General features: G+C 48.5%; 1 protein-coding gene across 4 annotated transcripts in view; it reads left to right on the forward strand.

Moving 5' to 3' along the window:
- Positions 1-17,799, forward strand: part of Vrk3 (VRK serine/threonine kinase 3) — a 33,774-nt gene extending 15,975 nt beyond the window's left edge. For 3 of the 4 annotated variants that reach the window (XM_038313612.2, XM_038313614.2, XM_038313613.2), the window contains 9 exons: positions 5,352-5,418; positions 6,547-6,631; positions 7,241-7,346; positions 8,876-8,968; positions 9,948-10,080; positions 11,070-11,190; positions 13,760-13,818; positions 16,743-16,902; positions 17,509-17,799. In XM_038313612.2, the coding sequence (XP_038169540.1) occupies positions 5,352-5,418; positions 6,547-6,631; positions 7,241-7,346; positions 8,876-8,968; positions 9,948-10,080; positions 11,070-11,190; positions 13,760-13,818; positions 16,743-16,891 (813 nt within the window). In that variant the 3' untranslated portion in view covers positions 16,892-16,902; positions 17,509-17,799. The remainder of the gene's footprint in view (positions 1-5,351; positions 5,419-6,546; positions 6,632-7,240; positions 7,347-8,875; positions 8,969-9,947; positions 10,081-11,069; positions 11,191-13,759; positions 13,819-16,742; positions 16,903-17,508) is intronic. The other variant, XM_038313615.2, reaches the window with a different exon arrangement.
- Positions 17,800-18,007: the final 208 nt, after the last annotated feature.

Below are 18,007 nucleotides of genomic sequence, written 5' to 3' on the forward strand. Positions count from 1 at the left end.
CACTCCTTCACTTTGGGGAGCAGAGGTGAGACATGATGCTTCCTGGTGTGTAATGAGGAACAGTGGGCCGCGTTCCCACTGCCCTGCTCCTGGCTGCCTGGCTAGCTTATACCCAGAAATAACAACACACAAACTGTATTCATTTAAACACTGTCTGGCCCATTAGTTTCAGCCTCTTACTTACATCTTGACTAACCCATATCGAATAATCTGTGTAACACCACGGGTGGTGTCTTACCGGGAAAGATTCAGCATGTCTGAACTGGTGGCTGGCATCATGGCGACTGTCCCAGAGAGGAGAGGCGGGGCAATTGTCTGAGCCATCTACCTCACTTCCTTCTTCCTGTTCTGTCTACTCCACCTATCTAAATCCTGCCCTATCAAAAAGCCAAGGCAGTTTGTTTATTAGCCAATGAGAATCCTCCATCATTTCCCCTTTTTTTGTTTAAACAAAAAAGAAAGGCTTTAACTTTAACATAGTAAAATTACATATAACAAAACAGTTATCAAGTAAGAATTATAGCTACAATATTTATATCCATTTTATCTTTTATCATAACAAAGGAAAACAACTATAACTATCTATCTATTCTTCAACTCTATCAAAGATTCCAGAAGGATATAATGTTACCTAAGTAAATAAGAAGTAAGCAACTTACAAAACTCTAGAAATCACAGAGACATCTCGCTGCCTGGACAGTCACCCAAAGTTCCTCTGTACCGTTGGGGCATCCATCTTCAGCCTACAGGCCCATAGTATCCAGAGACATTTCTATGAAGCAGGAAATTTTGAAGACAGTTCAGTCACTTTCTGCTGTGTCCTGCAGCATGTCTCGCAGACTCTTTCAAGAATCAGGAACCCTGAAAAGACCATCTCACCTTTAGGCAAGTTCAGCAGTCCTCTCTCTGCTGGTTCTTTGTGTTCAGTTTATGCAACAGTCCAGGCAAGAGCAGTTTCTTGCCCAAATGGCTATCCAACTCCATAAGGAGCCTCTTCGATGCCCATCTTCCTCTTGAAGTAGATTGGTGCTGCCAGGAGCAGATATGTCTCATTGTCATGAAAAGTCCTAAGTTATTACAACATTTAAATGCCATATTCTGTAGTCTTTAAAAGATATTAGGAATACCTATCTAACTGAAATATATCTCTGTATATCTAGAAAATCTAACTAACATGACTACAAGCTTGACTATTATCGATGATTATTCATTAACAACCGATATACATTACATTTTTAAATGAACTACACAATCACAATACCTTATTCAGTATCATAAATACATATACATATAAGAAAATTGACCTTAAATTTAAATCACTAAAGCAAAATCCATATCAATGCAAATTATTCATACCTATATCATATCCCCCTTTAAATGTAAAAGAACATTTATAAACAATATTTGGGAATATGGGTGCAGTTATTTCTCTCCAAACTGCTTCCTACTGAATGGGGACGCTGTTATTTAGGTCTTTCATGGTATATAACCTGTGTGCTAGGTACATCTCAGTCAGCAGTTGAGTGAAGTAATTTTCTGAAGGTGTTCACAGCAACCTTTCAGGAGGGTGTGGTCTATCATACCATATTGGGATAGAAGCAATCCACAGAGTCTCGTTTTCTGTAAAAACAAAAGAATCTCTTTTCCAAAGTATCATATCCTTAGATCCAAATTCTGAAGTCAAAGTATTTTCAAAATATCTATGTTGGATTAGTTCAAAAGAGAAGCACTTGCTTTTCACAGTGTAAAGCATTGTTAGAAGTGAAGGGAGTATTGCATTTCTGTATAAATGCTGCTCTTTGAAAGATAAGTTTCTCATTTGTTTCACACAAAAAATGAATTTGCTTGAAACAGTGCAAAATATTGTAAGACGTGAAGAGAGTTTTCCATTTCAGTCAACATGCTGTACTTTGAAAGATTGACACTTTTTTTGAAAGTGTACTTATTTCTTTAGAAGCTACAGATAGAAAAGCACATGCGTTTCTCTCAAAAGAGAAGCACTTGCTTATAACAGTTTAAAGCATTGTTAGAAGTGAAGGAAGTATTGCATATCTGTCTAACTGTTGTTCTTTGAAAGAGAAGACCTTTCTTTGTAAAGTGTACTTATTTCTTATATTTATAAACAAATATTTATATTTATAAACAAATATTTATATTTATAAACAATATTTATAAACAAATATTGCATTTATACACAAATATCTTTTAGCAGCTGTTGCTTCTTCCTCAGCATTCAAACAATTCAAAAAGAGCATAATAACATACAGTATCAAGATTCTCTGTGTATTTTCCATCTTTGTGCAGCTTTGTTTTAACTTCTCTTTCTTTTATTTTTACTTTTACTTTTTGAGACAGGTTCTCTGTATATCTTTGTCCTGGTGTAACTCTGTAGACCAGGCTGTCCTTGAACTCACAGAGCTCCACTTGCCTCAGCCTGGGATTAAAGGTGTGTGCTACCACACCTTCTACTTCCTTTTTTTCTTTTTTTACTTTTAAGAACTTTAACCTTTAGGCTGCATATATTTTTTACACATGGTAAACCAGTTAGACATTTTCTTTGACTTTGAATCTTTCTTTACTGTATATCTCTCTTTTTGTGGCCACGTGAGTCTTTAATTTACGAAACAATATCGGTAGGACTAAAGTCGTGACTTTGGCGGCTAGATCCAGCCCATTCCTTAGCTTTCCAGCCTCATGGTAGAGGTACTGGCTGTAGCCATGTTTATCACCACAATTCTGTGGCTGTTCAAGGTCCTGCCAGCAAGCAAGCTGCAACAGTGTTAAACAACAAACAAAAGCTCCATAGTCAGGACCGCCTGCTTGAAAGAGTCAGAGTTTGCCCTGGCAGGACGGCCCAGAAAGCCGGCATTTTAAAACGACACAGCTTTTTTCCTGCTACAGCTGAAAACCGAAAAGCATGCAGTCAGCTTTTCATCAACACCCTTTAAGTGTTTCATAGCAGGACCTCTTAATGAGCTGCAGGGTTTCGCAGCTAAAGCTGAGTCAGGAAGCCTCTCTTAGATGAGAGCACTTGCTTGCCTCTAGCAGACAGAACAGACCGGAGAAATTGCTGCCACCAAGAAGCCATGCTTTACTCTATTCTTTCCCAAGCTTTCTGTGGATTCAGTCATGTGATGCTCTCCCCTCTTAGCTCCAAGTTTCCTGCATCAGTGCTGCTGACCTTCCTGAACCTGCCTGCCCTCTGGCTGCCCTGCCCTCCTACATAGAATGTGTTTTGCCAGGCACTGTGCCAATGTCAGCTTTGTGTGACAGTATTTCGTATTAAAAACACATCAAGGGAGAGGAGGGAATTTTTTGGTCCATGATTTGAGAAATATGAGTATATCATATGAGGGGTATTGCCAAGCAGAGCATCTCACTTGTCAATCATATGGGGAAGATGTTGGCCAAGAAGCAGTTCTTGTTGTGGCAGCCAGGAAGCAGGAGAGAGGTCTGAGAGAGCATGAGCAAGAGGATGTGGGGGTGCACAGTATCTGTGCAGTCCCCTGAGGCCTAGTTGCCACCTGCTTCAAAGTTCTGTGTGACGTAACCCCAGCTGTCCTGTGTGTGACATACCCCCAGCTGTCTGTGTGTGACGTACCCCGCTGTCTTTGTGTGTGACGTACCCCCAGCTTGTCCTGTGTGTGACATACCCCAGCTGTCTTTGTGTGTGACGTACCCCAGCTGTCTGTGGTGTGACATACCCCAGCTGTCTGTGTGTGACATACCCCAGCTGTCTGTGTGTGACGTACCCCAGCTGTCTGTGTGTGACGTACCCCAGCTCAGAGAATCCCGTGCACTGCCACTGGATCCCGGTCAACAGTCTTTGAGGTTGTCACTCTGCATTCCAATTAACAGACAGAAGAAAGGAATGGAGAGAGATGGGGAGGAAAAGTGGCAGGAAAAAAGGAAGAGAGGAGCTGGATTGGGGATGCACCTCAGTTTAGTACAGTACCCTGCCAGTGCATAGACCCGGAGCGCGGACTGAGGGGTACACCTCAGTTAGTACAGTAGCTGCCAGTGCACAGACCTGGAGCCGGACTGGGGGTGCAACCTCAGTTAGTACAGTAGCTGCCATTGCACAGACCCGGAGGCCGGACTGAGGGTACACCTCAGTTAGTACAGTAGCTTGCCAGTGCACAGACCCGGAGCCGGACTGGGGGTGCACCTCAGTTAGTACAGTACCTGCCAGTGCACAGACCCGGAGCTGGACTGAGGGTACACCTCAGTTAGTACAGTACCTGCCAGTGCACAGACCCGGAGCCGGACTGAGGGTACACCTCAGTTAGTACAGTAGCTGCCAGTGCACAGACCCGGAGCCAGACGGGGGTGCACCTCAGTTAGTACAGTAGCTGCCAGTGCACAGACCCGGAGCCAGACTGGGGGTGCACCTCAGTTAGTAACAGTAACCTGCCAGTGCACAGACCCTGGGTTCTGTCAGTAGCACTGCACAAGCCAGCTGTGGTTCATGCCTGTCACTCCAGCATTCAGAATGTGGAGGCAGGAGGATTCAGTCTTCAGCTACATCAAGAGTTTGAGGCCAGCATTGGATACATGAGGCCATGTCCTAGAAAAATATGGGGCTGTGGAGGATGGGGAAGAAGGGAAAGGGAGGACCAGGGGAACAGAAAGAGAGAAGACTGTTGGACAAGAAACCTGGCTGTGTTTAATGCTAGGTCTTCAAAACCAAGGTAGAACAGCATATATAGTTAAAAGATTTGGCTTGACTGCTGTGTATGTGTGTTCAATCTTAAATATATATTTTATGTAAATGAGTATTTGCCTGCATGTATATCTTTGTACCATTTGCTTGTTTGGTGGCCACAAAGGCCAGAAGAGGTGCCAGGTCCCCTAGAGCTGGAGTTACAAGTGGTTGTGACTGCATGATGTAGGTTCTGGCAACCAAACCTAGATCTCTGCAAGAGCAGCCAGTCCTCTTAACCACTGAACATCTCTTTGGCCCCTGATACCCCCCCCCCTTTTTGAGACGCTTCTCAATACATAGGCCAGAGATCAGGCTGGTCTGGATTCCCTGGCAGTGGTGATCATGTCCTCATTGGCCCAAAACTTGGTCATGAAGCTGTGCCTCGTTGCAAAGGAGGCTGGGAAATGAAGTTTTTTAGCTAAGGGCCACATGACTAGGGCAAACTTGTGGGTCTTACCATGAAATAATAAAGGGGGGTGGGTACTGAGAAGCACAGCCTGCTCAGTCAGGATCCTCCAGTGCTGTCCTGATATAGGGACAGGAAGACACTCAGATTGTTGGTATAACCCTGGGGTCTGGCCAAGAATTTGGGGCCCTTGTCTAAGGGAGTTTGGTATAACAGCCTCTGCCCTCCTCTCACCCCCAGGACTCCAAGGATGGGCGCCTTTTCAATGAACAGAACTTCTTTCAGAGGGCAGCCAAGCCTATGCAAGGTATTCCTCGGGGACTGCAGGAGAGTTAAGACTGCTCCACGGTGACTGGGCAGGAGAATTGGGTCAGGTGACAGTCCTCAAGATATTTAATGATGTGGTGACCAAAGACATGGGTTTGCATTTACCTGTACCCACAACCTGACTCCCATCACCCTCAGCCCTCTGGCCTCAGAAGACAGCTCTGGAGAGACAAATGGTGATTGTCAGTGCACTGTGTGACAGTCATATCACGAATTCTTAGGGAAATTTTTAACTAAAAATTGGTTACTTTCAAAACAAACACACATAGTGCCTAGTGTCCTAGTACTTTTTCTGTTCTGTTAGCCATGCTCTGTGGGATGACCGACTCTATCATGTGCTCAGATGGCACTGCCTGCTCTGCCCCCTCCAGCTGCGCTCACACCTGTGGTGCTGCTGCCAACACTGGCCTGGTGGGAAGTACTTACCCCAGAGGTCGGAGCTGAACTACCAGCTGCCATAGACCCCTGCCAGCGCGCACCTGGCCAGATCTCAGTTCACCCAACCCCTCTGCACTAGCCTAGGGGCCAGTGGTGCTGTGGCTGGTTAGATTTCTGCTAATCTTACCAGCTTCGTATGTAAACTCAGAGATCATCCTGTCCGCACTCCCTTCTTCCTTTTCTTTCTTTCATTATTTTGAAACTGGGTCTCATGTAGCCCTGGGTTCCTTGAACTTGAAATGTAGTCAAGGATAACCTTGAACTCCTGATCTTCCTGTGTCCACCTCCTGATTAATGGGATATCCGGTGTGCTCCAGCACGTTCGATTTTAGGCAGTACTGAGGATGGGACCAGGACATTATACATGCCAGGGAAGCACTCTAAACCAATTGATCCCGTCCAACACTCATACCTGTTGGCCTCTTACCTCGTCCCCTCATGCAAGCTTTGTGCATGTTTGCCCAGCAAATTGCTGGCAGACGTGGTTCACAGATGTGCCCACCCTGTCACCCACCTCTTCTTCACTGGCACTTGCAGGACGTCACACCATTGGGGGACAATGAAGAGCCCCAAGTCTGGCCTGGGCTCTCTGCATCTGGCCTGAGCAGGGCTTGTTCCTGTGACCTGGCATCTGGCCGTGAGTCTGACCCCGAGTCTCCATCTCATGCAGTGAACAAGTGGAAGAAGAAATGCTTGGTTCCGCTCCTGGCCATCCCCACCTGCGTTGGCTTTGGCATTCACCAGGACAAGTACAGGTGAGTCACCTCACTTGCTGCCGCCACTCCTTACCCAGCCAGTGACCCTCTGCTGCATAAGTAGGCCTTCTCAGGGGGACATCTGTGCCCTTCTTCAGAATGGGGCTGTGGCTCATATGACCAGGGCAGGTCCAGCTTTCCAAGTGATGAATTTTATTCAGCTTAACTTACAGAGCAGCAGGTGACCTCAGCATCTCTTCCAGCAAAGTCTCACTGCCCATAATTTTATTCTTTTATTGGGCAGCAGAGTGGAGGGGAAAAAAGCAAAGTGGAACAGGCAGCAAAGAGAGTGAAGGCTAAGAGACCCAAGAGGAAGGAAGGCTGTCATACCTATGAGGCTCCCTGCTTGCTGAGAACTGGGATGTGGGAGCTGGTGGAAGCAAATGGGATTCTTTACAGTCTGGTCAAGGACTAAGGGGTGAAGAACCTCACTCCCCATAGCTGCTCCAGGGCATTGTGAGAACTTACGGGAAAGGGGGACAGGGAGTTCAAAGGCAGAAACACACAGCTATGGACTAGCACTGGCGGAAATAGGTGTCCTAACTCACCCTGCCCAATTCCTGTGGGATACCTTATAGGGCTTGTAGCTCCCATGATTCTGTCTTCTAGGTTCCTGGTGTTCCCCAGCCTGGGGAGGAGCCTTCAGTCAGCCCTGGATGACAACCCAAAGCATGTGGTATCGGAGAGATGTGTGCTGCAGGTGGCCTGCAGGCTGGTACGTACCTCAGAACCACTCCTCCTCCTCTTCAAATCCCAGCTTCCCCACCAGGCAGATTAACTCTTCTTCATGGGTACACAGAGGCCCGAACACCAGTGGTCTAGTTGGGAGGGTGATGACATCCTGCAGGATCAGCCTGTCCTTGAATTTGCAGAGATGCCTGGACTCTCAGGATGAGTGGGAACGATTAGGGATGCTGGGTGGAAGAATAGCGTTGGTATGTAGGAGAGAACTTTCCAGACTACGGAGGCAGCTTGGGCCAAGGCTTGTGTCCTTACTTACTTTTTTATTGCTGTGATAAGACACTGTGACCAAGACCACTTCAGGAAGAAAAAGGTTTCTTTTGGGCTCACGGTTGGCAGAGCATTAGAGTCCATGTGGCAGGAGTGGCATGAGAGTCAGGAGGCGGAGAAGCTGAACGCTCAGCCTGACAGCCCTGGAGCAGCCTGCAACGCAAATGCAAGGAGGCCCAGCAGCACCTCCTCCAACATGGCTGCATCTGGTTCTTCTCAGACAGTTCCGCTGACTAGGGACACGACACATACTGAGACACCCAGGACTGCTGGGGACGCCTCAGTCAGACCAACGCAGCTTGTGCAGAGATGTTGCTCGCTCACACATTCATTCACTCCTCATGCACTCACTAAAGAGTCACCCAGTGCCCAGCTTTCGCTGGCTGCGATCCTGTCTTCTTGTCTTCATTCTCACAGTTAGGTAGACAGGGCTCTGGCAGACAGTTGGCTTTCAGAAATGACCCCTGCTTGCCAGGCAGTGGTGGCACACACCTTTAAGCCCAGCACCAGGAAAACAGAGGCAGGTGGATCTCTGAGTTCAAGGTAGTGCTGGTTCTAACAGAGTCAAGTTTCCAGGACAGCCAGGGCTGCACAAGAGAAACGGAAGAATGCGGAGCGCAGAATCACAATAGCTGGAGAGATGTAAGCAACCACAGGGAGCGATGTGCTATTCGAATGAAGTGTGATAGTCCTAAGCATCATCTATAGTGTTGGGGAGGTTCAGTGTGTGCAGAAGACAGCCAGCAAGTCCATCACACACAGTTCGAATGCCAGGTGAGGAGCTGGGGGTGCTGAGGGCAATGGAGACAAGAAAGCTGGACAGATGTAGGCAGAAAGAACCCGCCATAAGCGCATGTGGGGTTGAGTTGGAGCAAGGAAACTTGAGGCAGGATGAAGGCTCAAGTGAGGATGGGGATTGCAAAACATCCCAGCCAGGGGAAGGAGAGATTATAGAAGAACAAGTGACCCCAGGGCCAAGAAGGGCTCTGGAGACGGAAGCAGGATGTGACTGACACCCAGATGGCTAACGCTGGATTCTTTAGAATGTCTGACTTGAGCCATGACCAGGTATGCTAACCCGGTGAACTGCCGCATGCTGCCCTAGAACTTGGTAGGATCCCCTCAGTCCACAGTCTGGTGTCCCTGGTGCTAGTGTTGCTCCTTTCCTGTTTGTCATGGCTCCGTCAGTCCTGCCACCTGTCAGTCATCCATCTCGGCCTCTTCTCCCTCCAGCTGGACGCTCTGGAGTTTATCCATGAAAACGAGTATGTTCATGGGAACCTGACGGCCGAGAATGTCTTTGTGAATCCCAAGGACCTAAGCCAGGTAAGAGCCAGACCGCTCCAACACACACACGCATGCATACACGCACACGCATGAACACCCCTTCATTGGTAGAGTACTTGCACAGTGTGCATAGAGCCTTGGGGTTCCATCTCTGAGACCAGATACATCGAGCATGTTGCCACTCAACTGTCCTTCTCAGCATTCAGGGAGGTGAATACAGGAGGATCGGGAATTCAGTCACTCAAAGCCAGGTGTAGTAGTGCATGCCTTTAATCCCAGCAGTTGGGAGGTAGAGGCAAGTTATCTCGGTAAATTCAAGGACAGCCTAATCTATGTGATGAGTTCCAGTACAGCCAGGGCTATGTAGAGACCCTATCTCAAACAGCTACAACAACAAAAAGTTGACTCACCCTCAACCACATACGGAGTTCTGGGTCAGCCTGGCCTATGTGAGACCGTCTCCAAACAGTCAGTGTTACAATTTGGGAATGAAGCATCTCTCCAGAGGCTGGTGTGCTGGTGGTACTTTAGAGGCTGAGGTGGGTGGAATGCTGGAAGTCCCGGCAAAGTCTCTTGCACAAAGCAGCTTGGGTGTTAAGCTCAGTTCCCAGAGTTGGGTTTGTGAGTGCCTGCATCAAAGGGCTCTGACTCCACACTAGACTAGACTTATTTACTGATGGAGCCATACTTTGGAAATCAGGAGTGGGGCTCCAGGAGCATGCCTTTCAAGGATAAATTTTGACTTGTCCTTGCTTCCCCTCCATTGCTCTCCCTGATCTCCAGCCCCTGTGAGGTGAGAAGTCCCCACTACTTGGTCCACCATGATGTTCATTCTCACCTGAGGTCCAAAGTACGGATGCAGCTGAGTTTATGCCTCCTACTGCACCAATAGGCAGCCGCACCTCCCCTTCAATGCTGTCAAGGCTCTAGACGGCTGCTGACACAGCATCTGTGCCCGCAGAGTCTACCACCAAGGCTGTAGTCCTAACCTCAAGTCTGTGTGTCTCTTTGTCCACAGGTGGCCCTGATGGGCTATGGCTTCACCTTCCGCTACTGCCCGGGTGGCAGACATGTGACCTACAAAGAAGGCAGCAAGAGCCCCCACGAGGGGGACCTGGAGTTCATTAGTGTGGACATTCACAGGGGATGCGGTGAGGGGGGGACCTGGAGGTCATTAGTGTGGACATACACAAGGGATGCAGTGAGGGGCTCAACACCATGACGCGCTCCTCTTCCTGGGCAGCTCCGTGCATTTTCAGTCTTAGGCAGGAGACACCAGAAATAAAGGGTCAGAAAAGGTGCCATGATGGAGACTAGGAATATAAGCAATATCCTGGCCATGTGAAGATTTGTCCCCATCAGCACCAAGGAGAACTGGATGGTGTCCTTGGAGCAGTGGGGATATGGGATTTAGGACAAAGGTAGGCAGCTTTGTCGTACTTCCAGAGGTAATGCGTGCTTGCCATAGGGTCACCTAGGAATGCAGGTGGAGAAGTGGGGCCATCCATTACTGGGCATGAGATCTGTATGGTATCATGAGAGTTCAGCATTGAACTAGAAGGACCTGGTTATCCATGGGAAGTGTGCAGGAGGGGTGACTGCCCTAGGCGGATTCTCCATCCCCTTTCTTGAATCTCAGTGTCATGACCGTCAACATCTGCTTTCATCAGACGAGTCTCTGAGCAGGACTGGTGCGGTGCCTGTACTGCACCAGGGCAGCAGGGGAAGCTGCTGCTGCTGCACTTAGCACACAGCTGTCTCAGCAGGGACTTAGAAGGCCAAAGGAACGTCCTGCCTCGTGCTGTGGTGTCTGCCCTGTTCTGTCTCTGTGATGAGGTAGCTCCATGCTGCAATCTTTTCCCACTTAACTGGATGGGAAATGAACTCCAGTCTGTTTGGGAGGCCAGGCCTGGTACACAGGCCCTCAGAGCTCATTGGATTAAGTGTTTTAACAAAAGATGACTCGGTAGAGTAATTGGGACAGGTAATGCAGTATGTGAGAGTCACGGGAGGATAAGAGAGTGGGCACTGAGCATGACGGCTAAGGCAGTCTTCATGACTGGTTGATGGAAGGTTAGGGATAGACACGGAAGAGGAGGAGCATCCAGACTGAGCCACCACCTCTCCCTTTTTTCCCCAGGGCCCTCTCGCCGTAGTGACCTCCAGACCTTGGGCTACTGTATGCTCAAGTGGCTTTATGGGTCACTGCCATGGACAAACTGCCTTCCCAACACCGAGGAGATCACTAGGCAGAAGCAGAAGTGAGTATAAGGGTCTCCAGCACCCAGTCCTAGCCCAGGCACCTGTTCAGGGAGGGGAGGAATTCAGATCCCAGCAAGAAGCTGAGGGATGGGAAGAGCCACAGCCCTCTGCAGCCTCAAGTAAAGTCTTTGAGGTATATTCTAACAGAAGAGAGTGTGGGCTCTATGGCCATGCCACCCACGGTTGGCTTCTGGCTCCACTCTTCTGGGCACTGGATTAGTACTTTGACTTTGTGAGCCCCGAGTTCCCCACCATGGACTGCTGCATAGCACCCAAGTCACGAGCTGTGATGGGTTAGGAGGGGAGTTTACTCTGCACAAGCTTCATACTCGTTGCATGCAAGACACCGCAACTCATTCATATAGCATGCACCCCTAGGCACCCTGCTTCCACGCCCCAGGACTAGTTAGACACCGGCCCTGGGGATTCCCTGGAGGTCCTGGATCTGTCCAGACTGGATGGCAGCAGGTCCTGCGACCATCCAGGATGACTTCACAGGCTGCCAGACGGAGATCAAGCCTCTAGGCTGTCTCTAGGATTCTCAGTGGGGCCTTTGGAGGATGAGATCTCTGAGAAAAGAGGGAGCACCCAGGGAACACCCCCAAGCTGCTTTGCTTCCTGTTCTTGGGATACTATGACTCCTTGGTTGTTGTTCCCCCACAGCATGTGCCACTAACTCTCCTGTTCAACCACAACATGTGGTGCTGTTTCCGCAGCAGGAGAATAGTTTCCTTTTGAAATGGAGCCCAGTGGAGTGAGCAGGTGGCCCAAAGGCTAAAAGGCCAGGAGTGGCAGGTAGTGAGATGCTCCTGCAGCTTGGATTAGGGACAGACCAGGAGGCCTGCAAACAGTGCAGCTCTAGCAGGGGTGCTGGCTTGTGTCTCGTGGAGAGCCTTGACTCTCTAGCATGAATCCGGCCACGGAAAACACACTGTGGGTGTCAGATCTAGTGGTGCCATGTGCAGTAAGGAGCACTGTGTGAGCCAGCCTGGGCTTGAGTGTGGACATAAAGGTGATGCAGCAAGAAGCAGTCAGCAGGTAAGGGTGGTGGCCTGGAGCAGTGAGGGAAGGAGACACCCTCTTCCCAGGTTGCAGAAAGCAGTGAGTGGCAATGAGGCCTGTGGGACAGGGCAGATATGATGGAGGAGACCGGGCCACAGGGGCTGCTGGTGGGCACCGTGTTCCTGTACTCTGCACTGGGAAGTCACAGGCAGGCAGGCTGTGAGCACGGAGGGGTAGGGCTGGGGCTGGTCAGAGAGAGACCATAGGGACCTTACAGAGTCACAGAGTAGGAGGCCTGAATTAGCCATAGCCAGGAAGGAGCATGGTAGGAACTAAGACGCAGGAGGGTGGCCTTGAGGAAGCTTGACTGGAGGCGGGAGAGGAGGTGAATGGTGGAAGCCAGCCTGGAGTCTAGATAGAGAACCCGTGGGGTAGGGACTTGGGGAGGCTTTCCTAAATGGGGTGTGTTTGCGTGTGTGGTCCATCCTCACATATTAAAATATTTCATATTATGATCCTACTGAAGGTATCTTTAACAACTAATCCAGTCTTGTGGAATTGGGTGTTCACCTGTGATCTCACACAGTCACCAGACATGCAGATTCCTATGCCTGGGGTAGCTCAGTACAGTGTCTGCCTAACACCTGTAATCCCAACGTGAGGAGGTAGAGGCAGGAGGAGTGAATTAAAGGCCAGCCTGGGCCACACAACATTATGCCTCAAAGCACTAAAACTTTAATGGTACTGTGAAGTTGCACGTTAGCTGGTTGAGGGAGCTACTGTGAGCAGAGGTTTTGGGAACTGGGCCCCTGGCTTTCCACACTCAGCACTGCCATCCAGAGCTGTGGTGTGGCTGAAGGTTTCTCTCCTGCCCACCGGCTCACACACATGAACTCTGAGCTGACTGCTAATTACAGACTGCTGGACTCTCAGCTCAGGCTCACTATTAACTCCTTACAGCTTAACCCATTTCTGTTCATCTGTGTCACCACCTACCCTTACTGGTGATGCTCTGGCATCTTACTCCTGCGGCTGCTGGCACCTCCCAGACTGTGCCTTCTTTTCCCTGTATCTTTGCTTGGGTTTCCCACCTGACTCTATTCAGCCTGGCTACTGGCCAAATCACCTTATCTATTAACCAATGGTAATAAAACATATTCATAGCATACAGAAGGCCATCCCACATCACTGTGGTTCTGGGTCCATTTATTGAGTTCTCATGGCAAATCTGTTAAGATATAAATACATAAATACCACACTTGAGAAGTGTGGGCGTTGGGTATGTTTGTGCACATACACATTTGTGCATGCTGTATATGTGTATGTGTATGTATAGAGGACACCTCATCTGTTTTGTTTTGTTTTTCGAGACAGGGTTTCTCTGCGGCTTTGGAGCCTGTCCTGGAACTAGCTCTCGTAGACCAGGCTGGCCTTGAACTCACAAAGATCCGCCTGCCTCTGCCTCCTGAGTACTGGGATTAAAAGCATGCGCCACTACCGCCTGGCTAAGGACTCTTCACCCTAAGGACACATCACTTTCCTTCCCCATGTGCTTCTCCCCTGAAGGTATCTGGGCAGCCCCGAGCTTCTCATGGGACTGTGTGGCCGCCGGAACAGGGTCTCAGGTATGTCCTATGTCCTGGAGATGACGGGCAGGCAGGCCACATGGCTGCCTTTCTTTACCTACTGTGTTTTTCTTCTTTGAGTTTCCCCAATTACATGTGCACTATGTGTACCTCTTGTAGGAAACAAACAGAAAACGTGAAAATGTGTAATGTCTCCAGCAGTAACTGAGCACACACACACACACACACACACACACACACAATTCTTGGGTTGTTTTGAAGCTGGGAATGGAATCCAGGGCTGGTGCATGCCAGGCAAATGCTCACCACTGAGCCATATCCCCAACCTTTATACATAAGTTTTTCTTTTACTTTTAATTGAGCTTTATACATTTTGTTTATTTAATTTGATATAGGGTCTTCTATACTAACCTAGACTGGCCTCAAACTCACTGTGTACCCTAGGCTTGTCTTGAAATCATGCTCCTCCTTCCTCCACCTCCAGAGTTCTGAGATTACAGGCAAGCACCATGCCTGGATACACATACAGTTTCTTGTTTGTTTTTAATTTTATTTCTTTATTTTTACTTTTATTTTGTGTGTGTGTGTGTGTGTGTGTGTGTGTGTGTGTCACAGCCTGGGTGTGGAGGTAAGAAGACAACTTCAGTGCTCTCTTTCCTGAGGCTCAAACTCGGCCTTGGTGGCAAGTGTCTTCACCCACTAAGCCATATTGATGACTGTAGTTTTTGTTTTGGTTTTGTTTTTGGATTTTTTTTTTTTTTGGTGTCTTGTTTTGGTTTTGGTTTGTGAGACAGGGCTTTTCTGTATAACCCTGGCTGTCCTGGAATGCACTCTGTAGACCAGGCTGGCCTCAGACTCACAGAGATCCACTTGCCCTGCCCCCTGAGTGCTGGGAGTAAAGGCGTGCACCCCCACTGCCTGGCAGGCCTTATCATTTTTTATATATAACTGTATTACCGGGATTGGGTTTCTTGTCTTCCTTGCTTGACACAGGTAGATTGTGGAGGTTTCTTACATTAAAATTTGTAGGATTTTGTTGTTTGAGACAGGCTCTAACCTGTATTTACCTGCCTCAAATACTGAGACCAAAGGTGTATGCCTCCAGCCATTTTATAGGATTTGGTAAGGGTTTTTTTTTTTGTTTTTGTTTTTGTTTTGCAATTAAAAAGTCCATAATATCTTTGACTTTAAAACTGAATTATAGTCTGGGAAGGTGGCTCAGTGTGGGCTAAGTGCTTAACATGTAAGTGCGAGGCCTGAGTTCAAATCCTCTTAGCCTACATGAAGCCAGGTGCAGTCCATATTTCTATAAGCCAATATTCCCATCTCGAGACAGAAGGCAGAAGTAGAAGTCCTGAAGTTCATGATCAGGTAGCTGCCCTGTGTACACAGCAGCACACCACGAGGCACTGCTTCAAATAAGGTGGGAGATGAGACCCAACACTCTGGTTCTCTGACCTCTCCAGGCATGGCGCACACACACCTACATGGACATATTTCCATGCATGCACACGGAAGACTGAAAATTGAGGTGTGGCTTTGAAGTCATGAAATCAGTTTGGTGGATGAACACTAGAAGTTAAAAGAAGGGGAGTAGAGATGGCTTGGTGGTTAAGAGTATTCACTGCATGCCTTTAATCCCAGCACTCAGGAGGCAGGCAGGTCCCAGTGAATTCAAGGCCAGTCTGGTCTACGGAGGGAGTTCCAAGACAGCTAGGACTACACAAGCAGAGAAACCCTCTCTTACCAAAACAAAACAAAAACAAAAAAACAAATAAAACAAAACTCTGTGAGTTCTGAGTCAACCTGGTCTACATAATGAGTTCTAGGTCAGCCAAGGCTACATAGACTCTGTCTCAAAAAAATCAAAACAACAATAATAAAAATGTTTCCCCAGCACTCAAGAGCCCAAGGCAATAGGATTGTCAGGAACTGGAGACCAGCCTCTGTTACATAGTGCTACATAGTGAGTTCCAGGCCAGCCTGGGCTACAGAGTAAGACTCTTTATAGACTTTTTTTTTTTTTTCAAATTAAAAAAGAGCCCTTTTCTTCTAACCTGTGTGATGTAAGCGCCTACACCTACTTACAGGACCAAGGTTACCTGATATGGCTGGCGAGAAATTACACCAAGCTTGGGTTGGAAGGGCCATAGCAAGACTGGATTTTATTGAGAGCAATCAGACTTTGTATACTCTTATCAGAAACAATATAGTGGCAATTTCCAGGATGGATACACTGTAGTTAACAGGATACAATGTTACTGACAAGCCACACAGAGCTTAATTAATGTCTAAGACCAATTGTCCTGTCAAGCTTCCATGCTTCCTTGACTGCTAAGGGAACATACAGAGAAACACAAAGCAGCCTGAATGCTTCACTGTCTGAGGGAGTGCCTTGACTCTCAGGAACTGAAAAGCACACAGTACCCCAGGAACCATGGACTCTCTCCTGAACAATCTGTGACCCATGCCTCTCAAGGCAGCGAGGTCAGGCCAGCTCCATGGTTCCCTGCAGTGTGGCATACCTCATTTTGTGCTGCCATGAGCTAAATGTTGTTTCTCTTTTCCAGTGGTTGAAACCTTTTTAAAAGAACACTTCTTTGCACATAGGACGCACCTGCAGTTTCTGCTGGTCACGGAAATGCCCCTCTGCTTCTCTGCTCTGTGGCTCCTGTGTGCACTGTGCTCACATTTCCATCTGGCCTCAGCTGGAGCCTGCAGGCCCATGTTAGGGGTGCACATAGGCTTTCCTCTCCAGGATGTGGTGGGAAGGGGATGGGGTGGAGACTGGCCCCACGTGACAGCTGCTGGCTCTGACTGGTGAGCACTCTGGTGATCATCATTCCACCCATGCTTCCCACACACGGACAGCAGACATAAGGGCTGTAAGTGGCACTGAGCACAGGGAACTGGGGATGCCACCTCTCAGCCCTCTCCTGGGCTTTTGGGTATCTTGATCACAGAGACCCTGCAGGAGTACCTGAAGGTGGTGATGGCCCTCAATTACGAGGAGAAGCCGCCTTATGCCATGCTGAGGAATAATCTAGAAGCCCTGCTGAAGGATCTGCGGGTGTCACCCTATGACCCCCTGGACCTCCAGATGGTGCCTTAGGTGGAATCCAGGTGAGGAGGCTGTTGTCTTAACCCCTCACCCCCAACCAGACCTGTGAAGGACTGTTTGTCGCAGACCCAGCTCCTGGTAGGCCCTTGGATTCTCCATTGGCTCCTGAAATTAGTTCAGGAGGAAGCAAGATAGATGGAACTCAGCTAGATGATCTGTGGTAACCAAACAATTCTGAGGGCACCCGAGTGACGCTGTACACCTGCCCACTCTTGCTCTTTGTGTGTTTGAGACAGTGTCTCAGGAAGCTCAGGCCATGCCCAAACTTTATGTAGCTGAGGGTGACCTTGAGCTCTCATCCTACTCGAGTACTGGGGTGCCCAGTGCCACCATGCCCAATTTAGGCATGTGGGAATGGAACCCAGAGCCTCCCTCATCATCCTGGAATCCTTGATGCCAGTCACATTTACCTCATCTCACCTTCCCACCCAGTCCTGCCCTCCCATCCACAGGGCGACTGACTTTGAGTTGTGTTGGTCTCGGACCACCTGCCTCCACATTGCAGGCCCTCGTGTTGTTGGTGCACCTCCATTACCTCCCAGAAGTGTGGCAGGAAGGAGGGGCTCAAAACCCGAACATTCCTTGCAACCATGTTTATTATTTTACAGGGATTCTGACTTGCAGTTGAACTCAAACATGAAGTAGTGTGGCTTAGCTGTTTGATCTCATTCGCTCCTGAAAGAACCCTTTGAATGTGCATTCTCGCCGCTCCCTTAGGACATAGAAATCAGCCCCCTCAGTGTCGGAGGACCTGAGTCATCTCCCATAATGTGAAATGTCCTCATCCCTCCGCAGTTGTGGACGGAGGTGACTGGGTGCTGGTGGCAGCAGTGGCCACTCCGTAGGGCCCTCCTGCCACGGGCATTCCTGTGATTCCATAATAAACTTTTTAATCAACACCTGGAGCATCCAGTGTTCACAGTTCAGGGAGAATCTTTTCTGTTCACCCAGCCACTCCATCTTTTCCTTAGTGATTCTAGCTGGTCAGAGTGATAGTACATACATGAAGCCCCAGGGGCTAAGAGCTGCCTTAGCATAGCAAAAAAATATCAATCAAACAAACCTTCCAGCTTGCTCATTCCTACTTTCATGAAGTCAGTCGCCCAT

The sequence above is a fragment of the Arvicola amphibius genome, chromosome 12 (assembly GCF_903992535.2).
Source record: "Arvicola amphibius chromosome 12, mArvAmp1.2, whole genome shotgun sequence".
NCBI classification, from domain to species: domain Eukaryota; kingdom Metazoa; phylum Chordata; class Mammalia; order Rodentia; family Cricetidae; genus Arvicola; species Arvicola amphibius.